Source organism: Abrus precatorius, unplaced genomic scaffold (genome assembly GCF_003935025.1).
Source record: "Abrus precatorius isolate BTA unplaced genomic scaffold, Abrus_2018 Scaffold2, whole genome shotgun sequence".
NCBI classification, from domain to species: Eukaryota; Viridiplantae; Streptophyta; class Magnoliopsida; order Fabales; family Fabaceae; genus Abrus; species Abrus precatorius.
Genome location: NW_020874362.1, coordinates 12,624,036 through 12,648,434, shown reverse-complemented (window position 1 = coordinate 12,648,434; position 24,399 = coordinate 12,624,036). Strand labels below are relative to the sequence as shown.

The following is a 24,399-nucleotide window of genomic DNA, read 5'->3' as shown; positions in this document are numbered from 1 at the left end:
GTGTCCACTTTGGGCCTTGAAAGTGTCCACGCGCAGAATGAAAGGGCTGCCACGTCTCTGGAGTTGCCACTATTTGTGCTGAAAGTGGCTACTTTGGTGCGCGTGGCTACTATGAGAGCCAATAGTGGCCACGCGCAGAAATGCTTCAAAATCAGCGTCCTGGAGCTTCTGGAGTTGCCACTTTTGGGCTTGATAGTAGCTACTTTGGTGCGCGTGGCTACTATGAGAGCCAATAGTGGCCACGCGCAAGAATACTTCAAAATCAGCGTCCTGGAGCTTTTGAAGTTGCCACTTTTGGGCTTGATAGTAGCTACTTTGGTGCCTTTAATGCCCAGACTTGTTGTAGTTGCCACTTTTGCTTCTAAAAGTGGCTACTTTGAGGGCAACTTTCATCGAAGGGCCAAGATTTCTCAAAATTAACTTGGGGACTCTGCAAAATTATTAAGATAATTAAAATTGCAATCTATATCTATGTAATTAAATGCAAATTAACCAAAAATTAATAAACCTATGATATTTACTCAAAATGTGATTTCTCTATTATTTGCACTATCTAAGTCTATTTTTTCTATCAAGGAGCACCAAAAAGACAAGTAAAAATATAATAAAAAGTGGATTCATCACTCTTTCAATCTGAAATTTTGATTGTCATAAACTACATGAAGATATATTTCCAACGCATTATCTTAAGCTTGATTCGGAGTTCATTTCACCACTCAATGACTTGATCTCGTAAGTATGACCCAATCTGAATTTTGTTAATCCAATAACCAATGTTTTGCAATTTTGGGGAAAAATTCATATAGAGAAACTGATATGTAAACCTTCAATCGTGTTTCTTATTGTCTTAGCTTTTTGACGCACTTTGCGGCTCGTCGATCGGACTCTAATTGATCAAGATATGCACAAAATGGTGAGACACATGCAAAGTTCAAAGTTTCATAGAAAGTCTACGTTTTTTTCACCTGGCATGCAATCTGTTCTACACATTTCACTTGTTACACCTCCTTGTTTTTAAGTTGACCTTATTTCTTCACATAATAAACTTCATTAGCTTTCGATAGTCACTTTTGGAGTAAGATTTGGAGCAAAGATCAAGGAGAAAAACTATTTTTATCATGCTATATCTGATTCTAAAAAATTTATGAAAACAGTGAAAATAATGCATTTTTAAATCCCTCTTCATCAAACTTTATGAACATTCATAAATACTTATGAAATCCTTGTAATTAGATCTTTCCAACAAGCTATCTTAAGCCCATTTTTGATCTCATTTGCTAAGTTGAAATGTTGGAACAAGTAGAGGTCTCATTTCAAAAATCAGCAAACACACTTTGCATTAATGTGAGTGCTGCAACCAATTTGTATTTCCAAAAACTTGAATGATCACATTTTTATAAACATAAATGTCTTACCTTTCAAACAAAATTGGTTGGACTTGATTTGGATCACAAATTAATGAGATATGCACTTTTTAATGAAGCTGTCTCAGAATTTCTTTTTCTCTGCTAACAGCAAAAGTCTTCTTTTTGAACTACTTGCATGTGATTTTATTGACATGCATGAATATACTTGTGTTCCTTATGACATAACCTTTTCATCAAGTCATCTTGTGCTTTGAAATCCATTTGATGTTTCAACGACATGCACAAACTAAGTGTCTCAAATCTGCCAAAACAATCCATGACAGCTGAAACACATATGTAAAATCATTATTCTGTACCACCTACGTACATGGAAAATTATTTAGGATCATATCCATAATCCTTAGGATGTTAGTTTTCAAACCCCTTTTGCAGAACTCAATTTGGAGGTTATTTCCACTGTTTTTAGTCCAAAACTCTCAAGCTACCCAATGCAGAATTCTACAAAAAATATTTTTCTGAAATTGCATGCAGCAGCAACTCTCTCTTAATTTCTAGAAAAATATGCATATGGAAAACATTTTCTAACCATGTTCCTATGTTCTAGGTTATATAAGCTTTTTAACAAGCTATCCCAAGTTTGAATTGGATTCTATTTGCTTCCCCAAAGAACGAGGATAAGTTAGCAACTCATTTTCTAAATCGTGACAGTTTTACCTTTCCAAAGAGCTATCTTGAGCTCGATTTGGACACCATAGCACTCAATTACCCTCTATTTGGTAAGTGTACCGAAACATGAAATTCTAGTTGTTCAGAACTAAGTACCTTGTTGTACCGATATTGTTTTTAGCTAACAAAAAATTATTTGATTTAGTTTAAAACCTCTTTTAATGAGCTTTGTGTTTGTTTCCTTGAATGAGAAACACGTCAGTACCTTGCATACTTCATTTGAATTCTAAACTCCTAAATTACGAGCTCAATCACAAGAATCGCTCAGAAAGGACGATTGTCGACCCCGTTGAGAAAAACACGAGTACAACCTAAACAAGGCTGGGAGTGGAGCATCTTTCCTCACCACGCCGAGTTATTCTCTAAGGTAAGGGAGGAAACTTTCATATGCCTCGAGTTAGGAGTTGAGGGAATGGATAAGAATATACTTGATGAAATTGTGAATATTGTGTGTGGTTGAAAACTCTTGAGAATTCCTCACTCTCTTAAGTTTATAGACATATATTTGATATTGAGATTGATATGTTTGCTTGTGTTACTGTGGTGCATATATATATATATATATATATATATATATATATATGAATTGATGACCCATGGCTGGTTGAAAGCATGTAAAAATGCATAGGCAGCTGGATTGAGGCCCCTATTGTGATTATAAGACCCTGGAGGGGTGTGTATGCGTTAATGAGAATGCTTAGAGAGAATTGACATGTAAGTATAACTATACTATTGAGTCTAGCCACTTGCTTGTCTTGGACCTAGAATTCGTAATAGAACCTTAACGATTGAATCAAGGAAAGAAAATTTTGTAAAAATCAAACATCTTTTCAATTATGAGTAGTAAAATAACTAGGTGGATAAAATTGGAAATTCAAAAAAAGAGACAAGGCTAGTGAGCTAGGGCCCTTAGTGGATGTGCTTGAAAGCATTAACTTATATGTTAATCTCTTATGGAAATTGTCTGAATAGTTGAACATGGAATGTTGATCCTAGATTTAAACCAACGTCTGAGTGCATGATGTGAAACAATATGAGATATTAATCCTAATTTGAACTGGCGCCTGTGTGCGTGATACAGAGATTGAGCTCCAAAGAGAAATGAACTATTCAGATGGCAATGGGTATGGATACCTCTCCTCTGCGAAGGAAGTCACAAGGTTATTTTATAACTATTGTTGGTGAAAGATAGGGAGGACCTCAACGTTTAGGGGATTTAATGGAGTTGGGTGACTTACCAATAGCCCTATGAGTCTTCTAAGCCCTGAAACTCTGGCTGGGAATCTCCACGCGATGCTCCTTTATACTGACCTTCTCCTAAGGCTTATCATGTTGGTCGAGCTAGATTAGTCAGTGGAGGTTCGAGTCCCCACCAAACATGCGAAATATTGGCTGGCTAGTGAAACTCCCAACAACTTCCGATGATTGGAATGGATCCAAGAGTCACATGAGCATAACAAATGATTTTAAGCCAAACCAAAAGTCAACATATGCATAAGTCTTATGCATCATGATCTGGCATTGAATTGGAAATGTATGAGTTGCCTGCTTGTGAATGAATAAAATTATTTATATTATATTGGTTAAGTTGATTTTTGAAAATCAATGTTTTATATAAATTTATACTTTCTCCTATTTATTTTTTTCCTTCTTTTCAAGTCCTAACTTCTTTTATGAGTATTTGAAAAGTCTCACCCCTCTCTTTTATTCTTGTTTTGGAAATCTTCGATGGTGTGTCCAGAGGCACAAGTATACTTAAGAATTATAAGAAGATTTTATTATCAAGATTACTACATCCAAAAACACAGTTGTGTGAGTTGAATCATGGTCGCACAAGGGAATTCCTATGCACGTATGGAATTCCATATATTAACTAGGGTTATTAGAGTCAGTGGGTGAATAATTCTTTGATGTTGGATTTTACCAAATTGGTATGATACTAGTTAATGATTTAACATTTACCTCATGAACTAATGTGGTATGGGACGCCTTATGCCTTGTCCGAATGTTAAGTCAGTCTCTAGGACTACCAAGGAGGAAAGTCTAATAAGTTACTTGTAATTGAAAGTGTGTTTGCTTGATTAAAATATACATGTGATAGACAGTGTGAGAATGATTCACTAAGAATAAGAATCAATTTAGTTTGGGTAAAAAAATTTGGCATTTTTGTCGTCAGAAAAAAGGTCGTTACAATTATTAAATTAATAAACTCATAAATTCTTTATGTTTTCTCTCTTTCTACCTTCTATAACCATTGAGTATTAGTAGTTTTAGTATGAGTGATTGGTGATCATAGGAAAATTAAGATTGAGGTTAAACTAAAAGTGAATATTGTCATATCCTAACTTTTTAATCTTAAACTTCTCATTTATTTATATAAAATCAGAGTAAAGTGAGAATTTTGTTTTCGTACACGACAGGCATTATAAATATTATAGATTAAATTCTTTTTATGAATAAAATTATTTGTGAAAATTGCCAACAATGCAATATCAATTAAGTAACAGCAAAATAAAAAAAAATCATAATAAATCAGAAATAATTTACAAATATGGATATCGTACTTGCATTTATATATACATACATCAAGTGCAATAATTTACAAACTGTTTATCAAAATACATGAAACCTAAGATAATGGTTACATGATAAAAAAAGAATAAAGTCACAGAGCAGTATCAAAATATCCAAACACTAAGGACTCGGTGCTAGTCATCTTCATGTCATCTCTCTATCTCTGCTAACTCGTCAGAAATTGAGGTCATCATCTGACCCAAGATAGAGGTTTTTCGAATCAGCCATAACCTTAACCTCCAAAGGTTGCTCAAATGTAAATTGGGTCAGCCTTTCGAGATGGTCGTGATATGATATGTACACAAATATGTTATGGCAACTGGGGTCGTAACCATTCCGTTATAGCTATATATACAAAAGGTATGGTGAATTCTATCATTTGCAGGAAAGTCAAAGGGGACACTGATATAGTTCCATTTCCAACATAATAATATTTCTAAGTATGTCATCAACATGTACCGCTAACTTAAAATGACATGGTTCTCTAGTTTTCATAAATACATTATTAAGTCTATACTGTACAGAGCTATCTATCAGCCTAATTCTTCCTAGGGTGTCATCATTCTAGTTTCCTAAAAATTTTAGTAAAGATGAGCGTCTATTCTATCATTTTATGAATCAACATATCACAAGAAATCATAGTATGACATAAAGAAACATGAACATTTTAACAGCTAATTCACAAAACAACCATAATCACATATTTCACAACACCATATCTTGTTGTAAATTATTCAATTCACTCCTTCAAACTCGCACTCCAGTGCACTGTGATCACAGACAACAATGCCTCCATCATTTCTTGAGGTATACACGGATACAACATATATAATAATGGGTGATGTAACATATTTTAGGTTTATATTTATAGTTTTATTTTGATTAATAAAAACTTTTCATATGCTTTATTTTTATAATTTTTATCATTTTCTAGTTATTTGAATAAATTGGACTAGTTACAAACAAATGCTTTAATTTCGTATTTTCAGTTATTCTGACTTCTAACTACTATTTTGGCCATAACTTTGTCTACAGATATCGTTTTTGGTTGATTCTAGTTGTATTGGATTCTACACATCTAGGGATTCAAAATGCATATATGGATCACTAGATTTGGAGTTATTTTCAATTTTTTAATGATTTTTTGAAGTTTAGGTAGATTTGTTGAATATTGATGTGAGATTGCATTTGGACCCTTGTTATTTAATAATTGTATTTGGATTTTTAGATATTATTGAGGCCCAAATTTTGGCCACTTAATTTACCCTAATTAAAACCAATAAATAGACTAATAAGGTTCTGAATTAGAAGAGGGATTAAACACTTTGAGCGTTTGAGATTTAGCAGAAATAAGAATCCTTATTTTTACTTTCTATCGAATTCTCTCGTTCACTTCTCATTCTCGCATGGGTTAAGTGTTTCAATGGAAGGCTAAACCTCTCGTTCAATTTGTAGAATCCAAATGCTATAATTTTGATTTGAATTCTGAGCCGAATTGCTCTGAGTTTGTTCTCTTTTTCTCTAACCTTAGATTTGTGTATTGCAATCGTGATTAACTTTTTTGTTGGTAGAATTCGAATTAGGATTCAATTGATATTCTAATTTGATAATTAATTTGGGTTAGGTTAAATGATAATTTGATTTAATTCGTGATCTAGTTCAATTAGGTTATTCGATTGAATTAATAATTGAATTTAGTAAACGTTCAAACTCAGATTAAAATCTTTAGATACTGTGATAATCAAAGTTACACGCATTTAGTATTCTGTGGATTGATATTTCTTAATTTGTTTCTACCAAATTTTAATTTGTTTGTAATTTAATTTAATAAGGTCAAATTTTTAAATCTCTAAAATTTACTCATATATTTTTAAAGAACCTAAAATTGAATTTAGCTGAAGATGTGTCTTTATGAATCGACCTAAGTTGAGCTCGCATATCTAACACTTATACTTATCTCAAGAATCCCTTCATTCTTCACTTATAAGATCGTGCTTAGTAAAGCACTTTCGGACTATAGTTTCACTCATTAAATCATTTAAACTAGTATCATATTTTACAACAGCCAAAAATGCTCATATACATATCTCGACACATAGTTTATACATTTTAACTCACAAATACAATATCATGCTTAATCATAACATCTCATATAATTATACCACAATCACTCAACATATTTCCATAGCACTCCACATTTAGTACTCATCATAAATTTCATGTGAGCAGAACATAACCATTCAAGCCAAACAACCAAACATGCATATTCTCAACTATTATTCATAAATAGTATACTTTAGACATATATTTTCACAAAATTTCTATGTAATACTGGTCCAATAAGGACAAAATAAACACTTTACTAAAATGATGAAATAGAGCTCTCCTTACCTTGGTGTGACAGTTTAGAAAAGGAGTTCGTTAAGGATCTTGCTTAAACACTGAAAAGTTCTTAAATATTGCAAGAGATCCCCTTTTAGAAGTGAGAAAGAAGAAAAACAACCAAGGAAATGGAGAATCAAGCTTCAAGAACTTACCCAATAGTGAGAGGAATGAACTTTAAAGCTTTGATCAGAGGAAGATTAGGGTTTATCAAGGGTTCTCTAAGAGAAAAAGAGGAGAGAAGCTAGAGGAAAATTAGATAGGATCGTAACTTGGAGTATAATCTAATTTTCTTAACTTGAAAACTCTTAAATATCCCTCAATTTGTAACATTCTCGCTACAATGAACCCTTCTCTCGCTACACAAAAAAACCAGAAAACATTTTTTCTTGTTGTATGTCATTTTAGCTATAGCGAGAGTGTTATTGAGTCATCCTTATTCACTTCTCCCTATAACAAAACTCTCTCGCTACAACGAGACGGCTTCAGAGAGCCTATATCTGGATGACTTCTCTTGTAACGCCCCAGATTTTGTAATAATATTTCCATATGTTAATATAAGTGTATATGTGGATTTTCATGCATTTGTATGTTGATTTATGTATATGATGATCTGTATATATGTGTAATGACGTGGACATGTATGAATGTGTGAAAATGATTATGAAGAGGTCCATATAGTGTGGTTGAAATGTGATGTGGATTGTGACTGGAATAGAATTGATTGAATATATATATATATAGGCTAAGTGTGGGTGCTGCAGGGTATTCTCGCTGTAGTGAGAAAACCCTGGGCGAAGAGCATGAAACTGTGTTGTTCTCGCTATAGCGAGAAGGTACTGGGAGAGAGGGGTGAAATTGTTGTGTTCTCGCTGTAGCGAGAGTTCTCTCACTACAGCGAGAGGGTGATAGTGGAGGGTGCACTTCTGGGTGCAGTCTCGCTATAGGGAGATTCTACAAAAATTAGAGTGTAGTTTCCTCTGAGATTTTTGCTATAGCGAAAGGGGACCTTACTACAGTGAGAATATCTCCCTGTAGCGAGAGTATCACGACCAGAGGGGTATTTGAAGGGTCTAGGGTTTAGGAAAATCATTTTCCCACTTCTCCCTTTGAATCCTCTCTAGATTCCCAAGTCATTCTTACCAATTAAATTGCCTTCAAAGCTGTTTGGGATTAAGATTGAAGGTTGAAAACGAGTTTGGGGCATTTAGAGGTAAGTTAGTGAGTTAGGGTTTTGGGGTTTCATTCCCTTTTTGATTTCCTTGGTTCTCATGGAGATTTTCCATTTATTTAGGATGAAATTTGTGTGGGGAGCACTTTCCTTGTTGATTTCGTGTTTGGGTCTTCGATTTGAGGTTAGGGGGACTCTACCCTATCTCGTTGTGTTTGAATGCCATTTATTTTGCTATGTATTGCAATGTGGTGGAGATAGAAGGTAGGGAATTGTGTGTTTTGGTGGAAATTTTGTAGGAAATACGATATAGTAATTGTTGGATATTGTGTTTGATAAAATGGTGTTTATAACACCAGCAGCAGAAAAATAGGATTTATTTTGTATCAAAATGTATCATATCAGATGGAAAAACTTTAAATTGTGAACTTGTTGATGATTTTTCAAATTGTAAGACTAATCCTCTTGTGTCAACTCTTTGACGGTGAAACAATCACTAGTAGAATATGAGAGAAAGGAAAGGAACTTTGTTGATCCTTTTTGTTTTCTAACTGGTTAATGTGTAACACTTTGCTTAAGATATATAGTAATATATTTGCAACAATTTTACCAACTCTGGCAACCCTTTTTACCAATCCTAATATATTTGTTCCACTATCTTATAACTGTTACTTTGTTTTTCCTTATTTTATTAAAATTTGATTAACTAAGTCAATTGCTTAACCCAACAAATGTACTTGTAACAATTGAATTTTAATCTGTTATCAAACAACAAACTACATTATACTTATACTGTTGTCTTGTTATTAATATTCTTGATGCTAACAAATAATATAATAATATTTCATTTTGTAAAGAAATTTATTTTATTTAATAAAATAAATTTTACAATCTTAATTATCAAATAATAAAATTCTTCTTTTACAAATATTAGAACACTCATTAGTATGTGACTATGGAGGTTCAATATTAATCTAGTAATAAATTAATAATCATTGATTTATATGATTAGGAAGAAATTGAAAGGTAAATTATGTTGTAAACCTCAAAATTGAACTTAAAAATCCAAAGGTGGGTTTCTTGAGGAATCATTATAAGAAATTAATAGTTTAATTAGATCCAACTAAGACTAAAGTAAGAATTAGTCTAATTAAATTAAGATAAATTAAGAATTAATATAAGATTTATTTTAATTATTTTCGTCACTTCTAATTTGTGGTGAAGCTAAATTCTTAAAGTTTGTTAGAATTTAAATTTATCCTTTTTAAATTAATAGTATTATTTAAGTTATCTTAAAAATTTTTTTATCAGTTTTTACATTTTTTTATCCTTATCTCATTAGTCATTAACCAAGTGTGCATTTTTTAAATTGCAATTATTTGATAGTTAATGAAACAATCCTTGTTAAGACAATATTTTACTTACTATTTGACATAACTGTATTGAATTTATTATATCCGCACTTTTAATTAATCCAATTCATTAGTACTTTCTAATCGTGTATATCTTAGGTATAAGGATATAAAATACACACTTTTAATACTTTAAATTTTTATAAAAAATATTAAATAAATTTCTAATAAATAAGATTCTTATATTTTAGTTTAACAAATTATATTTATTTATAAATAAATTATTTTTTATTATAAATATGTTTTTCTTTATTTTATTAATTTGTTTATGCTAACATATTTTTATTAAATTTAAAAATATATAAATCAACACAATCTATATTTTTAATTTACTCTTAGAGTACAGTACAGGAGAGATATGGTCATGATAAAATAATTTCATTTACTTACGGAAAAAATGTCAAGTGTTAAAATTGTTTATCTAAAGGAAAGTAAATTATTAATATAAAATCATTAATCAATATTAATAATTAATATATTTTATTATTATTTGATGTATTTAGTGTTTATATTAAAATTTTATATTAATATAGTTATTTTATTTTGTAATTGTTACTATAAACGTATAATATTTATTATAACAGTTTAATTTTTATTGGATAGATACTATATTTTTAATATATGACATTTATTTCTTTAATGATAATTTTTCTAATTATTAAAAAACTTTATTGTATTTAATTTTAAGTTAAAAATGCATTGATATTTGATAAACATTCAATGTATAGATTTATAATTATAGTATAACTAATACAAATATATTAAGAAATTTTATAATGGGAATCCAGCATGCAAAAAAAGAATAGATTAAATATTTATACGGGTCTACTCTAATAAATTTTTTAGCATTTAAAGAAAAATGAAAATAAAAAATTATTTTTTTTCTAAATTCAAACTCACTTATCTTCATATTTTAATTCTTATGTTTTCACGATTTTTTCACTAATGCTTCAGTGTATTAAAAAGCTGTCAGCTGTCAAATGTCATATGTAATTTTTAGTTGAATTATATTAGTATATATGAAAGAAAACAATAATTTACTAAAATATAAGGAATAAAATAAAAATATATATTTAAAATGACCGAGTAAAAATATATTTAAGGCTGGTTTTTAAATAAGTTAAATAAAAACTTTTCTAAAGCGTTAAGTGTCTATTTTTGAACTTTAATTTATAAAAGAATAATTCATTTTATCTTATGCTTTTATAATTATTTACGCAGAAGGTTATCCAAAATGAATAATACTGATAAAGAATATCAGAGTAGCTGCCTGTTTCCGCATCTATATATTCAGGTGGGCATAGAAAGCCTCGGGACAGAAAATGTGCTGCGAAATTTCAACAAACCAAAGCATCCTTCTCATACAGTGTGAGAGATATCATAGCCACAATGGTTCAGTTTTTGGCCATCTTATTAACATTCTTCTCAGTCCTTGCCTTTGCTTATCTTCTCAAATATCTTAACAAAAGCAAACGATATTCTCCACACAAAGTGCCCCATGGAATCATGGGGTGGCCCTTTCTGGGGGAGACTCTTGGTTTCCTCAAGTCACATACATCAAACTCATTGGGAAGCTTCTTACAAGAACATTGTTCTAGGTAACTTAATTATCAACTTCGTATATACACCATTATCCATCTATCTTCACCATTTAATTCCTTTAAGGCTTTTCTCTTGTGCTCTTTGCCAATCATAGTCACGTAATTATCCTCAAAAGCATTACATGAGTGATATGTGTTTTGTACTTTATGAAAGGTTGGTTGTGGAGTTTACATATTATAGGTCTAAATGACTAAGCAATCGTTGTTATGCAGGTATGGCAAAGTTTTCAAGTCGCATCTGTTTGGTTCTCCCACCATAGTGTCCTGTGACTTTGAGCTCAACTTGTTGATTCTTCAGAATGAAGGGAAATTATTCCCTGTTGATTACCCCAATGTGATGCATAAAATCCTGGGAAAGTTCTCTTTGCTTATTGTTAAAGGGGGCCTTCACAGGAAGCTAAGAAGCACCGTTGTTAGTTTCGTGAGTGCAACAAAGTACGAATCCAACTTTCTTCACTGTGTGGAAATGCTTGCACTCTCAAGGATTAACTCATGGGATCGAACCAGTAAACAAGTTGCTTTCTATAAAGAAGCTAAAATGGTATGGTGCCATCAATTTGCTAGTTTGTTTCTACTTTTGTTTCAAATTGGTTCCTTCTACTCTTATTGTGTTTTACACAAGATGAAGTAGAAGAACCGAATGTAATGGTATATTTTAAAGACCAAGTGCATGTTTAGTTTAACTTATTTTGGAAAAGTAATCACTTTTTTTAGCTTTCTTAGAGAAATTTAGTAGTAAAAAAGTTATTGTTTTCAAACGATTTGCCAGTTTCAAACACATACTCTACGTGTATTTTTCTTCTGCGTGAAACAGTTTACGATCAATGTTATGATGAAGCACCTACTGAACATTAATCCTGATGAGCCCCTAGCTTCGAAGATTTTAGAAAACTTTGAGAACTACGTCAAGGGCTTCGTTTCATTGCCACTAAATATACCAGGGACTGCATTTTACAAGGCTTTGAAGGTACTACTAATATGACGATAGTTATTAACCATTTAATCCAAGTGCTTTTGCAAAATAAGTGTCTTGATTTTGATACCAGACTTTCCTACTTTTTGGCTTCTATCAGGCTAGAATAAGACTCTCGTCTATTATCAAAGGTATTATATTGGAGAGGCGTAAAGGTAACGATGTGGGGCCTGTGGAAGGAGGGGACCTATTGAATTTGATTTTGTCAAAGAAGAACCTGAGTGATGAAGAGATGGTGAGCATTGTGTTGGACCTCTTGTTTGGGGGTTATGAGACAACAGCAAAACTTCTGTCCATGATTGTCTATTTCCTTAGTGGAGCCTCTAATGCTTTAGAAAGTTTAAAGGTACCTAGCTGTAACCTTTTTGAAACAACAACACATGTTTCATAATCATTACTTATTTGATTATATTAACTAATTAAGAGCCTTTCAGGAAGAACACCAAGATATAAGGAAAAGAAAAAAGGAGGGAGAACTCCTGAACTGGGAAGACTACAAGCAAATGGAGTTCACTCAAAATGTAATAGCTAAACTAATTAATTAAATTGAGTAACCTGTAGCAAATTAATTTTTCCCTCTTAAAGTTATGTTTTCTAGTTTATTCTTTCACACATGGATTCAACAAAATTCTTGACAATAGGTGATAAATGAAGGTATGAGATGTGGTAATGTAGTCAAATTTGTGCACAGGAAAGCTGTTCAAGATGTCAAATTCAAAGGTATTGACAAGGTTTATAGCCCTTTGCAATTGAGTTAACACTAGGGGAATTCTATGGTATGCCTCTCAAATTTGTTTGTATTATTGACATACTGTTCGATGATTGTTAGACTCACTTTGATACTTGAGAACATTATTGTTCTTTTATTTTAGTTTCTAACTAAAATGTTGCAAAATATTTTACCTCAGTGGTTTCGCTACATTTTTTTTACAAGTATCAAATGCTAAACTAAATGATATTTTGTTATATTTTACAAAGTTAGGGAATAAATCAAAAGTTTCATAAAGCTAAGGACTGAAGTAGAATTTTACTGCAGTCCAATAGCAGTCAATGATGCAGGAGTATGACATAGAAAATGTACCACGTAAACCCTCTTTTTAAGTATCTATTGTTAATTGAAGCCTTTCTCACGCAATATAAAAATTGTTGCAGATTTTGTGATACCCGCAGGGTGGAAGGTTCTTCCTGTCTTGTCTTCTGGACATTTGGATCCCACCCATTTTGAAAATCCTATGGAGTTCAATCCCTTTCGGTGGAATGTATGTTCTTGCAGTACATGCTCAAAAAGAAAAACAATCATAAAAGCTTTCAAATGCATAAGACAAACACTTGTATTTTATATATGACTTATATAATTTATTCTTTCATTGCATACATGTCAATGAACACACGAGTAACACCTTTAATCTGTTACCCTACAATGCTGCACATCTAATTTTTGTCTCTATTTGCAGGACAATTCGACAAGCAAGAAAGCACTACCATTTGGTGGGGGTCCACGACTCTGTCCAGGGGCTGATCTAGCTAAAGTGGAGATAGCATTCTTCCTTCATCATCTTGTCCTTAATTATAGGTACTTTACTTATTACATTAGCTAAACTAGGCAAAACTATCCTCAGAGATCATAGCATGCACAGGTTATGGTTAGCAAGATGGGTATATCCATTAATTAACTATCTCCTTGCGCCCCACTTGGGAATCTCTATGATTGGCTTAATATATAATAGTAAGTCTACAAAACTGATAGTCCTACGTTGATTTACTGTTAAATAATTTTCAGAAATGATTTTTTCACAATGGTCTCTATTACACTTTCACTAGAAAACATTTTTTTTCTTAATTATCAAATATCAGTTAATATTTTTTTACACCATCTTTTCTATACGGAATTAACAAGAAGTTTACTTACCCAAGATTGGCATTATTTCCTAACTAATCCTGTTATAATGTCGAAAATAATACAAAAAACGAAAACAGGTACCCTGCAAATATGACAACACCCTGCTTATACACCTATGTACATTGCAATATGCGTGTAACCTACACTACAATATATGTATACTGCTTATATACCTATGTACATTATATTAATGTGCATATAACCAACACTACAATATATGTATAGTGCTTATAACCTACATTGTATATAGTACAAAAAGCATTGTACATTACCATTTTGAGAGGGCAGTACAATGTATTTAAAATTTAGGCTTAATTTCAGGTTTGCTTACTATGTGCGATTTTGGTTTCTAAATTTTAATTGTTCAGGTTAAGTCTTTTTACTTTGAGCTGCAGGGATAGGTGAAAAAAAGATATAAAAATATTATAATTGTATGAAATATAGTGATTTACATTATAATAATATTGGTATAACATTTTTTCCACTTTATTTTTTGCTATCTTTGTTATCGAGTGACAGTACTGGTCACGCATCTTAAATACATCAATAATTTTCATATGTATTATCTTGCAACAGGTGGAAAATCAGGCCTAATGACCCACCACTTGCTTTCCCGTACGTGGAGTTCACCGGAGGGCTGCTATTGGACCTTGAGCCCACGGGCATTACTTTTGGGGAACACCCTTGATTGCCGTGTGGGTATTATATGTGCCCAAAATATGGACAAAACCAAATGTAAAAAAGAAAACTAATTATTATTCATATATGTATGGAAATAATTGTTTTAATTATATCTTTTTTACGAATTAGGAAATTTATTAACAATATATTTATCAATCAATTTAATAATTAGGCTTAGTACGTATTTATCCAATCAATTCAGACGTAACTGAATATTATTTGAAAAATGCAATTCCTCTCCATATAACAGGTTATGAAGAATACGTATTTTAAATAATTTGATTGAAATATATTCAAATTTTTAAAAAAATCTGTAATTCAAAAATAGATTATCATATCAATAAAAATTAATAATTTATATCAAAATCATATTTATAATATATATATATATATATATAGTTTATTTTAATTGGTTGATAATATAAAATTGTTTATATTGATAATACACTAAAACTAAATTTTACTTTAAAAAATATTCTTTAAACAAAATGACTTGAATACTGTAGAAACTCAAGGTATAAAAGACACAAAATGAGGCAATGAGAGAATGTTTTATTCAATAAACACGGGTGGCTTATATAAGCCTTTACAATAACTATAAAATTGAAAGTGCCGTACTGCAAGGCAGTAAAATAGGCACGTAAATAAAATAACAACGCAACCACCTAAGACCAGTTCAACCCTATAGAGCGGGGAACTTTATGAGCACGTGACAGACGAATCTTAACAACTTAACATTCCCTCCCGTAAGCTAAATGACTGCATTTTAGCTTATTTCACTGACTGCTGTAACTCCAAGCATGTGTCGGATTTTTTCAAACTGATCAAGCTTTAATGCTTTAGTCATTATATCAGCTACTTGCTCATTGGAGCAGCAGTACGTCAATCGAACTACTTGATCATTAACCAAGTCTCTTAGAAAATGAAATCTTACTGCTATATGCTTGCTCCTTCCATGAAAGACAGGGTTTTTTGATAATTGAATGGTAGAGCTATTGTCGCATAAAATTTCAGTTGCTTCCTTTTCTGTTGATCCAAGGTGCTCTAAAATTCTTTGGATCCAAATACACTGACAGGCACAAGATGCTGCGGCAATATATTCAGCCTCGGTGGTAGATAAGCTTACCACGGGCTGTTTTTTTTTACATCCACGAAACTGCTCCACTTCCAATCAAAAAGACTGCTCCAGAAGTGCTTCTTCTATCATCTAAGTCACCTACATAATTGTTGTCACTATAAGCTATGAGACCAGTCTTTGTTTCCTTTTGATAGAATAGACCATATTCGAGGGTTCCTTTGAGGTATCTTAATAGTCGTTTTGCTGCAGCCCAATGTGACTCTTTTGGGTTTGCCATGTATCGACTAATTAAACTTACTCCAAACATTAAATCTGGCCGGGTCACTGTTAGATACATGAGACTCCCAACGGCTTGTTTGAATTTTGTGGCGTCGAATGCAGCACCTTCAATGTCTTTGGAGAGTATTGTGCCTGGTACAATTGGATTTCGCACCGAGTTACTTTCAGTCATGTTGAATCGAGCTAGTACATCATGAGCATATTGTCTTTGACAAATGAAGATTCCTGTGTTACTTTGTATAACTTCGATTCCAAGGAAATGTCTCATTTTGCCTAAGTCAGTCATATCGAACTCCTTCTTCATTGAGTTCTTAAATTCGTCACACATGTATTTGCTATTGCCGGTGAAAATCAAATCGTCAACATAGAGACTGACAATTAGAATATTAGCGTGAATCCTTTTTGTGAACAAGGTGTGTTCACTAGGGCATCGTTCAAAGTGTTTTTTTGCAAAGTAAGCTTCGATCTTGCTATACCAAGCTCGTGGAGCTTGTTTAAGCCCATATAGTGCTTTCTTGAGACGGTAGATATAATCTTCTTTCCCTTTCTTGATGAAACCTTCAGGCTGTTGGACATATACTTCTTCCTTAAGCTCACCATGTAGGAAGGCGCTCTTGACATCAAGTTGCATTACTTCCCATGCATTTTGAGCAGCTAGAGCTAATAGCAATCTCACGGTGTCAAGTCTTGCAACTGGGGCAAAGACTTCTGTATAGTCTATTCCAAATCGTTGAGCGTAGCCTTTGGCCACTAGTCTGGCCTTATACTTCTCTATGTGGCCACTTTCATTAAACTTGGTCTTGAAAATCCACTTGACTCCAATGGGTGTTACCCCCTCTGGCGGATTCACAAGTTCCCACGTATGATTCCTTTCTATTGCCTTCATCTCTGCATTCATAGCCTCTCTCCATTGTTGATTTGTACAAGCCTCTTTGAATGATTGGGGATCTTTAGACTCGGTCATCATCAGTGCCAGCAAGCTTTCCTCTTCTACTGAAAAGGTGGTTTCATAATCAGACAACCATGCAGGTTGTCTTCGTGATCTTGGAGCCTGGACTTCAGTTGAGGAGTCAATGTGTTCTGAATTGGAAGTTGATCTATGTACTTCGTCATTACTAGTTGTCATTTCATATGATGTAGATTCTGCATTTTTATTGACTGGGTCAACTGCGACTGCTTCATTTTCCCAATCCAGAACATCAGTTTTGCTCTTTTCTGCATTTTCGTTCCAATTCCAGCTTTTGTCTTCTTCAAACACCACGTCCCTGCTCACGATCACGTTCCTTGTAATGGGATCGAATAGTTTGTATGCTTTGGATTCGTCACTTACGCCCAGCAGAATACATAGGTGGCTTTTGTCATCAAGCTTGCTTCTTTTTTGATCTGGAATGTGCACGTGAGCAATGCAACCAAACGTTCTAAAATAATCAACTCGTGGTTTGATTCCGCTCCAAATCTCTTCTGGGGTTCGCTGATCATTGGCAGAAGTGGGACTTCTGTTTTGAACATGTATACGCCAACGCACTGCCTCAGGCCAAAAGGGTTTTGGAACCTGCTTGTCGTGTAGCACAGCTCGTACAGCGTTCATGATGGTACGGTTCTTGCGTTCCGCAACACCGTTTTGTTGAGGGGTGTAGGCAGTCGTCAATTGCCTAGTGATGCCTTGTTGTGTGCAAAAGTTCTCAAACTCCTTGGATGTGAATTCACCACCTCGATCTGTTCTGAGACAAGTGATGTGGGTGTTGGCTTCCTTCTCAACACTGGCTTTAAAACTCTTGAATGCAGTGAAAGTTTTGGATTTTTCATGTAAAAAATAGACCCAAGTTTTACGTGAATAATCATCAATGAAATTTAATATGTACCTTTTGTTGCTGTGTGAGGCAGGTGAGATGGGACCACAGACGTCGGCATGAATCAATTGAAGTTTTGCTGAAGCTCTCCATGAGCTTTGCTTTGGTATAATGTCTCTGTGTTGCTTGCCCACAAGACAGGTAGTGCATAGTGTTTGGGGAAGTTTCATTTGTGGCAGACCGATCACCATTTGCTTATTCGCAAGTATGTTTAGTGCTTTAAAATGAAGATGCCCAAAGCGTCTATGCCACAGTTGTGTTTCCCTGTCGGTAGCATCCTCAGTTTGAAGGCATCTGAGAGGTTGAGAAGTCATTGAAGCTGTCAGATAGAACATTCGGTTGCCTTTCATGTTGGTGTGAAGGATCAGTCCTCGATCTGGATGGTATATTTTGCACGTATCATTTTGAAATAGGATAGCTAAACCTTTCTCTTGGAGTTGCCCTAGACTTAAGAGATTGGTTTTAAGCTCTGGAACATAGTAAACATCGGTGATGACATGAGATGTGCCATTAATTTGCACCTGAATGCTACCTTTCGCAGTGACAGCCATTGTTGTGTTGTTTCCGAGTTTAACAGATCGACTAAATCCCTCTTCTTTCACTTCTGTGAACCAAAGCTTGTTTCCGGTCATGTGATTGCTGCAGCCGGAATCCAAAAACCAGTCTTCCTCTTGGACAGATTGTGTCGTCTCCTCATATGTTACTAGTAGTAGCTCATCTTCTGCTTCTGTTGATTCGTCAAATGTTGTGTAGTGAGCCTTCTTTTCAAACTCGGGACATTCGTACTGAAAGTGGCCGAGCTTGTGACATTGAAAGCATTCAATGAGTGCTCGATTTAATGGTTGTCGTCCTCGACCTCTTCCACGACCACGACTGTTTCCACGACTGTGACCACGACCACGGCTTGTTCCAGATCGATCATCATGAGTTATTTTCAATACCTGTTCGTATGGTTGAAGACTTTGCATTCTTTGTTCATGGACGAGTAAACTGCCATGAAGTTCATCTATTCTGAGGGCACTTAAGTCGTTAGACTCCTCAATGGAACACACCACGTAGTTGAATTTTGCGGTTAGTGATCGGAGTATCTTGCTAACTACGGTGCTAGAATCTGCTTTCTCACCGTTTGATTTCATCTTGTTAACGATACTGAGAGTGCGTCCCAGGTATGTATCTACTTTCTCCCCTTCTTTCATGCTTAAAAGCTCGAACTCGCGGCGTAGTGCTTGAAGCTGAGCACGTTTTACTCTCGTTGAGCCTTGATACTTCTTCTGCATGGATTGCCAGATTGCCTGCGATGTATTTTTGTCTAATATGGTTTCCAAAATCTCCCGATCAATAGATTGGAATAGGTAATTCTTTACCTTTAGATCCTTTAGATTGGCCTCAGCCACACTCTTGCGTTGAGCCTCAGTGGCTGTGGCTCCAAACACTGGTATGCCGTCTTCTACGAGCTGCCACAATTCTTTGCTTCGTAAGAAGTTTTCCATCGTCATAGACCAGAAGTCATAATGGCCATCGAACCTTGGTATGGCTGGTTGCACGAACTTATCTGAGGTAGACATCCTTTTTCACGCACACTGTACTCTCACACTTGGATGTTTTGTGGTTCTCTCACAACACTCTATATTCACACTCACACTCTGTACCAGGCCCCTTATGAAGGAGCTCTGATACCAATTGTAGAAACTCAAGGTATAAAAGACACAAAATGAGGCAATGAGAGAATGTTTTATTCAATAAACAGGGGTGGCTTATATAAGCCTTTACAATAACTGTAAAATTGAAAGTGCCGTACTGCAAGGCAGTAAAATAGGCACGTAAATAAAATAACAACGCAACCACCTAAGACCAGTTCAACCCTATAGAGCGGGGAACTTTATGAGCACGTGACAGACGAATCTTAACAACTTAACAAATACCTTTACTCGAGAGTCGATACAGTTTATTTCCACAAAAAATTGTCGATGCTCCAAAATTTTTTGTTTTTGGCTTTTTCGGTGATTTGATGATTTTTATATCAATACAATATGTCAAGCAGGGAAGGAGGCAGTATGCTCTAAAGTAGAGAAACTTCAATGTTAGTTTCACATTTGCTTTTTTTAGGTACCCCTTACATTCGTTCCTTTAATAACTAAAAAAAGAGAAAATTTTGACTTTTCTTTTATATTATAAAATTAGAAATTAATAAAAATATAAAATATTTTAATAAAAATATATGGCCCGTTTTATTGTAGATTAACTTTGTAATTTACGGGTTAAATGGAAGACAACATGTTAACCCACAAAACATGTTAACCCACAAAAATATAAAATATTTATTTTAAATAATTTAAAAATTAAAAAATAATAATTTTTATATGATTTTAAAGTAAAAAAAATATAAATATATATATTGGAATTAGTTAAAATAAAAAGTATTTTAAAAATATTTGTTTACTACGTAGAAATTGTTAAGGGTGATGGTGAATCATCTCATCTTATCATGTTACAAGATATCATTATGTCTTATATGCTCTTGTCTTAAGAAGTACCAAAAGAGTATTATGTAGGCACCGAAAGAGTAATTGAAATGTGTATAATCTAAATCTATTAAAAAAATCCGTCAGAGGAAAAGTCTGATATTAACAACTATGGTAATTATTGTTATGAATTATTATATGAGTGAATGTATATATTCATAACTCTTCTTTATTCTTTAAAATTTACGATTTTGTAATTGTTTTGTTTAATTCTCATTCAAAGAGATACGATTCTTCAGTTATAGTTTTAGGCTTATAAATATGTGTCTCATTTGTATTAAGGATATGTAAAATGAAATTCAGATTCTCTCTTCCTCTCTATATTTTTCTCTCTATTCTTCCTTGTAATTTTACATTTATTTTATAACACGTTATCAGCACGAGACTCTAATACACACTTTTCATGAAAGGAACATTATTGAATAAAGGTACGATATTATTTCATTTTTATTTTTCTTATAGAAATATATCATTATTTATTTATTGTAATCTCAATTAAAATTGCATAGAGAAAAGATTTTTGATGAGTATACATTAGAAAAAAAACATTCTCAACTTTTCACGCACGTGCTCCTGCAGCAGCAATATCGTGAAAAATGATTCAAAAATATTCTAAATTTATTCTTGTTTCCTTGTGGCTGAATAAAAAGATTTTGATAAAAATCATGAATCTTGTCTAATTGGCATTGTTCCATTCCCAGAAGTGAATGTAACAACTTGTGACTATTGTAACTATGCACAAACTTACTATCGTGATAATGGTTATGGACATGGTCGTTGCAATAATCAGAAATATACATTTTTCACACTAGAAGTGGAAAAATAGTGAGAAAATTGAAAAGGATAAAGGTATCCAAAGTGGTGAAAATACGAAAAATATATTCGTTGTCGAAAGGTCACTGATCATGTATTTGTCGTACACCAAAGCATTTTATTTATCTTTGTCAAGAATCACTTAAAAATAATAGAAAAAGATAGAGATAAATTTTATTTATAAAAATGATAATAATTTTATGATCATATGGACGTTACCTACTTAGATGTTGCTAATCATTTTGCTGATCAAGATAAAAATAAAAAATAAAAAATGACCATCTCATTAATGATCTATTATTATTTTTGTTAATAATTTTATTTATAATCATATGGTAGTGTTTAAAATAAGTTTATTATTATTTTTATTATTATTGAGTTATTATATTTTTTTCTATATGTTAATTTATGTTTAATGTATTCTCTTCTTCTAAAAAAAATATAGTAATGATTAAATAAATTGTCATGTATTATAGTTGCTTTTTTTTCATTGATATAGTTGTTATTTAAATTAAATATTAATATAGTCATTGTAAATAAATAATAATAAAAGAATAAATTTTCACTATTTCTTTTAGTATCTAATTTAGTTTTTTTATTATTTATTTTTGCAATGAAGAATAAATGTCAATATAGACGACACCAACAATGAAGACATATGTCTTGTTGATAGTGCAACAACTCACACAATTCTAAAAAATAAAAAATATTTTTCTCATTTAGTAATGCAACAAGCTAATGCGAATACTATATCTGGTAGTACAAAAATTATTGAAGGCTTTGGTAGAGCTAATATATTATTGCCTGGTGGAACAAAATTACATATTGTTAGTGCATTATACTCCACTAAGTCTCATAGAAACTTATTAAGTTTCAAAGATATCTGCAAAAATGGATACCATGTTGAAACAACAAATGAAGGAAGAGAAGAATACATGTATATCACAAAAATTATCTCAAATAAAAAATGTGTGTTAGAAAAATTACCTTCTTTTTCTTCTAGCTTATATTACACACATATAAATATAATTGAAACACACATTATTGTAAACCAAAAGTTTACAAATCATGATAATTTTTTTATTTGGCATGAACGATTAGGCCATCCTTGACCAATCATGATGCGAAAAATAATTGAAAATTCATGTGGACATTCATTGAAGAGCCAGTAGATTCTTCAATCAAATAATTTCTCATGTGTTGCTTGTTCTCAAGGAAAACTAATTAGTCGACCATCACTAGCTAAAATTGGAAATGAATCTATCATATTTTTAGAACACATACAAGGTGATATTTGTGGACCAATACACCCATCATGTGGACCATTTAGATATTTTATGGTTTTGATTTATGCATCAACGAGATGGTCACATGTTTGTTTGTTGTCAACTCGCAACTAGGCGTTTGCGAGATTACTTGCACAAATAATTCATTTAAGAGCTCATTTTCCTGATTATCCAATTAAGAAAATACGCCATGACAATACTGGTGAATTTACATCTCGAGCTTTTAATGATTATTGTATGTCTATTGGGATTGATATTGAGCTTTTAATGATTATCCAATTAAGAAAATACGCCTTGACAATGCTGGTGAATTTACATCTCGAGTTTTTAATGATTATTGTATGTCTATTGGGATTGATATTGAGCATCCTGTAGTACACGTACATACTCAAAATGGACTTGCTAAATCATTGATCAAGCATTTAAAATTAATTGCAAGACCATTACTAATGAGATCAAAACTTCCAATTTCTACTTGGGGACATGCAATCTTGCATGCTGCAATACTTATTCACATCAGACCAACAGGTTATCATATATTATCCCCTTTGCAATTAGTTTCTGGTCAACAACTAAATATTTCTCATCTTAGAATTTATGGATGTGCAGTGTATGTTTCTATTGCTCCACCACAACGCACTAAGATGGGTCCTCAAAGAAGGTTAGGAATATATGTTGGCTATGAATCTTTATCTATAATAAAGTATTTTGAGCCAATGACAGGAGATTTATTCACTCCTCGATTTGCTGATTATCATTTTGATGAATCATTTTTTCCTACTTTAGAAGGAGAAAATAAACATTTGAAAAAAGAGATAAGTTGGAATAAATTATCTTTATATCATCTTGATCCTCGAACAAAACAATGTGAACTGGAAGTTTAAAAGATAATTCATTTGCAAGGTTTAGCTAACCAACTACTAAATGTGTTTACGAATCCAAAAATAGTGACTAAATCATATGTCTCGGCTACTAATGCTCCAATCAAAATTAATGTTCCGATTGGACAATCTAATGTTGCAAATCAATCTGAATCACGTATGAAGCGTGGTAGACCTTTTGGTTCCAAAGATAAAAATCCTCGAAAAAGAAAAGGAACTAAGAATCAAGGTGACCAAAATGAGGATGTAAGGAGTCCATAAGAGTCATAAGATATAATTAATATTTTAGTTTCAGAAGAAACATAGGTACCTGAAAATGATGAAAATAAAGAGATCTCAATAAATTATGTCATGAATAGAATACAACGGAACCGAAATGAAGTCAATATTGATGATATTTTTCATTTAATGTAGCACTGGATGTGATAACTGATATAGAGGATTATGAACCAAAATCAGTCAACAAGTGTAGACAAAGAAGTGACTGGGAAAAATGGAAAGTTACAATTGAGGAAGAATTAAAGTTGCTTACAAAGCGTCAAGTTTTTGGACCTATAGTTCGTACACCTGAAGATGTAAAGTCAGTTGGATATAAATGGGTTTTTGTGCGAAAACGAAATGAAAAGGGTGAAATTGTGAGATATAAAGCATGACTTGTTGTCCAAAGTTTTTCGCAAAGACCTGGTATTGATTTTGAACAAACATATTCACCTGTAGTGGATGCAAATACTTTTCGATACTTAGTCAGTTTAGCAGCAAATGAAAGACTTGATTTGCGATTAATGGATGTTGTTACAGCTTATTTGTATGGCTCACTTGATAATGACATTTATATGAAACTCCCTGAAGGTTTTAATTTATCAGATGCATACAATTCAAATTCTAGAGAAGGTTATTCAATCA

The 24,399-nt window shown here is 32.8% G+C and overlaps 1 protein-coding gene across 1 annotated transcript; it reads left to right on the top strand.

The window, feature by feature from the left end:
• Positions 1 to 11,129: 11,129 nt before the first annotated feature.
• Positions 11,130 to 14,794, top strand: LOC113859482 (cytochrome P450 724B1). The gene is made up of 9 exons (XM_027492244.1): positions 11,130 to 11,230; positions 11,447 to 11,774; positions 12,048 to 12,200; positions 12,307 to 12,552; positions 12,641 to 12,727; positions 12,848 to 12,926; positions 13,359 to 13,467; positions 13,642 to 13,779; positions 14,683 to 14,794. Exons 1-9 carry the CDS (start codon positions 11,139 to 11,141, stop codon positions 14,792 to 14,794), a joined length of 1,344 nt encoding a protein of 447 aa, XP_027348045.1. The 5' UTR covers positions 11,130 to 11,138.
• The last annotated feature ends 9,605 nt before the right edge of the window (positions 14,795 to 24,399 follow it).

Bases quoted from the DNA above. Each gene is read 5' to 3' on its own strand.
- LOC113859482 (XM_027492244.1), top strand. From the start codon at position 11,139: ATGGGGTGGCCCTTTCTGGGGGAGACTCTTGGTTTCCTCAAGTCACAT. The intron at 12,201-12,306 runs GTACTACTAATA...GGCTTCTATCAG, and splicing joins CATTTTACAAGGCTTTGAAG to GCTAGAATAAGACTCTCGTC. The intron at 13,780-14,682 runs GTACTTTACTTA...ATCTTGCAACAG, and splicing joins CATCTTGTCCTTAATTATAG to GTGGAAAATCAGGCCTAATG.